The 3393-nt window shown below is 41.1% G+C and overlaps 1 protein-coding gene across 1 annotated transcript; it reads left to right on the forward strand.

Annotated features, from left to right (window-relative positions):
• The first annotated feature begins 1006 nt into the window (after positions 1 to 1006).
• Positions 1007 to 1936, forward strand: LOC102485553 (olfactory receptor 8S1). Its single transcript, XM_006163465.1, has one exon. It carries the CDS (start codon positions 1007 to 1009, stop codon positions 1934 to 1936), a length of 930 nt encoding a protein of 309 aa, XP_006163527.1.
• The last annotated feature ends 1457 nt before the right edge of the window (positions 1937 to 3393 follow it).

A 3393-nucleotide genomic window follows, 5' to 3' on the forward strand; every position in this document is an offset into this window, starting at 1 on the left:
CTGTGGTTTATTCATTTGCAGTGATGCTCTACTTCTCTGCCTCTATTGTCTTAGTCACTGAATATACCTAGAAATAAAACCCAAATTACCCCATCTCATTTAAAACCAAGTATCCGTCTGTTACACACAGGTGCTTAAGCAGCTAAATTATATTAAAAATAATTGCATACTTTTCAAATTAGTGTCACAATCATAAATGGCAAATGTATTACCAGTTATTCCTACTGCATTTCCTTCATAAATTAGTCTTTCACTGGATGTGCCTGAGTTTTATGTTCTTGGTTCATCCAAATCTACTACTACCACCTCACAGAAAACACATAGCACACACACACACATACACACACATATAAACACAAATGAGGGGTCTTCAAGAGTTGTGGAAAATGCGTATTATAAGTTTGTTCATGGATTTAAAAAAATGTTTCCATGAAAATAAACTTGTACCTCAATTTTTCATGAACTTTATAAAAATTAGAAAGTCTCTCATACTCTGCCGTAAAATCTACCATGCTAGTTGCCTCTGAACCTACACTCTTCAATTTCCCCCTAAATAACAAAAAAGGGCTCTGACTCGTATCAAATTTCTGTTCACAGTGAACAGAAATTCACTGTACACAGGATGTCATTCATTTTATTTCTGCTATTAAATTCCTACTCTGCTACATCAGGAAATTCTTTCTATATTCCCACTGGCCACATAAAATGTTATTATATTAATACCCATCTTAAAAATTTTTAAAAAAGGAGAAATCTCTAGAACTATAAGACAATGATCCACAAACTTACACTGAGAGTTGTTAGAGGGGAGGGATGCGTCATCCAAAACTATCAAAGTTATCACGATGATAAGGAAGTTAGCTTATAAATATCTCAACATGGTTACAGTATAATCATGAAATGACATACATGGGCAAGAGGGCCAAGGCATGAAGTAATTGGGAGACACAAAAGGAATTTCAAAGCCTCTTTTCTTGATTCCCAGGGTGGAGCGGTGTTTATCACTATGGGAAACCACAGCATATTCAGTGAATTCCTCCTCCTCGGGCTGTCTGCTGACTCCCACATCCAGATTCTGCTCTTCATGCTTTTCCTGGTGATTTACCTCCTGACCTTGATGGGGAACCTGGTGATGCTGCTGGTGATCAGAGTGGATTCCAACCTGCACACACCCATGTACTTCTTCTTGGCACAGCTGTCCTTCCTGGACCTCTGTCACTCATCTGTCACAGTCCCCAAGATGTTAGAGAATCTACTTTCTGAAAGCAAAACCATCTTTGTAGAGAGCTGCTTGGCTCAGGCCTTCTTTGTGTTTGTCACGGGTGGCACCGAAGCCTGTCTGCTGGCTGTGATGGCCTATGACCGCTATGTAGCCATTAGCTCCCCTCTGCTCTATGGCCAGGTGATGAGTGACCATCTCTGCGTTGGGCTGGCCGGGGGATCCTGGGGCCTGGCCTTCGTTGATGGTCTCATCAATATCCTTCTGGCTGTCAATTTAGACTTTTGTGAGGACCAAACTATTCCCCACTTCAGCTGCGAGCTGTCTTCTCTCTTCCCTCTGTCTTGCTCTGATACCTCTACCAACTTCACACTCTTGCTCTGTTCCTCTGTCTTGCATTTCTTTGGAACTTTTCTCTTGATCTTTTTCTCTTATATTTGCATTGTCTCTACCATTCTGAACCTCAGTTCCACCTCAGGTCGAAGGAAGGCCTTTTCTACCTGCTCCTCCCACCTCACTGCTGTGATCTTGTTCTATAGCTCAGGCTTCCTCAGCTATCTCTTACCATCTTCAGGTTCCCCCCTGGAGATGATCTGCCCTCTGCAGTACAGTGTGCTCACTCCCATGCTGAATCCCCTCATCTACAGCATGCAGAACAAGGAGGTGAAGGCCGCTGTGAGAAGACTGTTCAGAAAATATTTTTTTTCTTTCATGTAGCAGAAACTATGATAAAGGGGAAACTGAACTTTTTATTACGCTATATGATCAGATAATGGACTTTAAGGAGAGTTTCTGGGTTCTCCATGATGCAAGATATCACAAGGAACATAGTGGCATTTGCTTCCCTAGAAAAGCTTGTGATGAAGAAAGAAAATTCGGGATGATTGAGGCTCATTCTTATTCAGAGAAGGAGCAATGAATCGGATAACCGTTGTCTTTCTTGGGGATCATAATTATTATTTTATGTTAGGGGGTGTGTGACCATGCACTGGAAAATAGGAGAGAGAGAGAGAAATAGAGGGAGACTTCTGAGCAAGGCCTGGTCACATTGCAATCTTTTTTCCTCCAATTCTTCATTTCTTCAGGATCCCAAGTTTGCCTAGTGTGTTTTTCAAGCAAACAGGCTGGGTCTCAAATCCTGGTCAGCCATGTGATGTTTGCCACTGTACCACAGGGGTGGCCCTCCAGGAGTTATTTGATACAAATGCTGGTTTGTTATTCATATCCATCTTTTAGTATTGGTTGCTGATCACCCCTACATATTTCTTTTTTTTTTTTAACTTGGCATTTATTTATTTTTTTCCCAATTTATTTATTTGCATTCATTCGCTGTACATCATTACAGCATACAAAATGAGATTTTCCATCCAGAGTACACTGTATATTGTCTCAATCAAGCACATCAACAAACATGTTATTCTTAGCAAATGATCTTCCATTTCTTGTTTTCTGTATGTTTTGCTTTTTTCCCCTCATCCTTGGTTCCCTATCTCTTACCCTTTGCCACCTCCTGTTCTCCTCCCACACTGTCTCTGTTATCTATGTTTGCTTTCTATACCATTTTCCCCCCACATTTTATTGAATCACCAAAGACCCTAATCAATCTAAATACCCTCCTAGCAAACACATGTGACACACACATTTCCATGAGCACAAGTCTAACTTTACGCATCCTATAAAGTAGCACCTAACTGGGTCTACATATCCTACTGCATTTACATTCCTTCCCTAAGCATCATCACAGCACACAAAATGCGATCTCCCATCCAGTACACACTGCATAGTGATTCAATCATGCACATTACAAAAAAAAAAAATTTCCAATTCTAGTTCCTAGAATTATTTCCACACCTCTTTCTGACCCTCTGTCCCTTCCCACTCTCCTCTCACACCACCTCCTGTGTCCAAAATTGCACTGGACAAGGCTCTTGACAAAACCACTTTCCCGTATGGTAGGTGGGTTAAAGAGGATGATGATTCTAGTGTATCATTAATCCATCCAATGGTAAATGTAAGGGGTTTTTGCAGGAGAAAAGAAGATATTTAAAAATGCAATCTAGTTAAAAATGAATTGTGAGGGAACCAGCAGTTAGCGTAATGGCTATGTCACTGGACACCCATGTAGTCGGCTGTGGTTCGTGTCCCGGACCCGGTGGCTTAAAACTCATGCCGGG

This window comes from Tupaia chinensis, unplaced genomic scaffold (assembly GCF_000334495.1).
Source record: "Tupaia chinensis unplaced genomic scaffold, TupChi_1.0 Scaffold142262_1, whole genome shotgun sequence".
NCBI classification, from domain to species: domain Eukaryota; kingdom Metazoa; phylum Chordata; class Mammalia; order Scandentia; family Tupaiidae; genus Tupaia; species Tupaia belangeri.

Excerpts from the sequence above, each read along its gene's own strand:
- LOC102485553 (XM_006163465.1), top strand. The coding sequence starts at position 1,007 with ATGGGAAACCACAGCATATTCAGTGAATTCCTCCTCCTCGGGCTGTCT.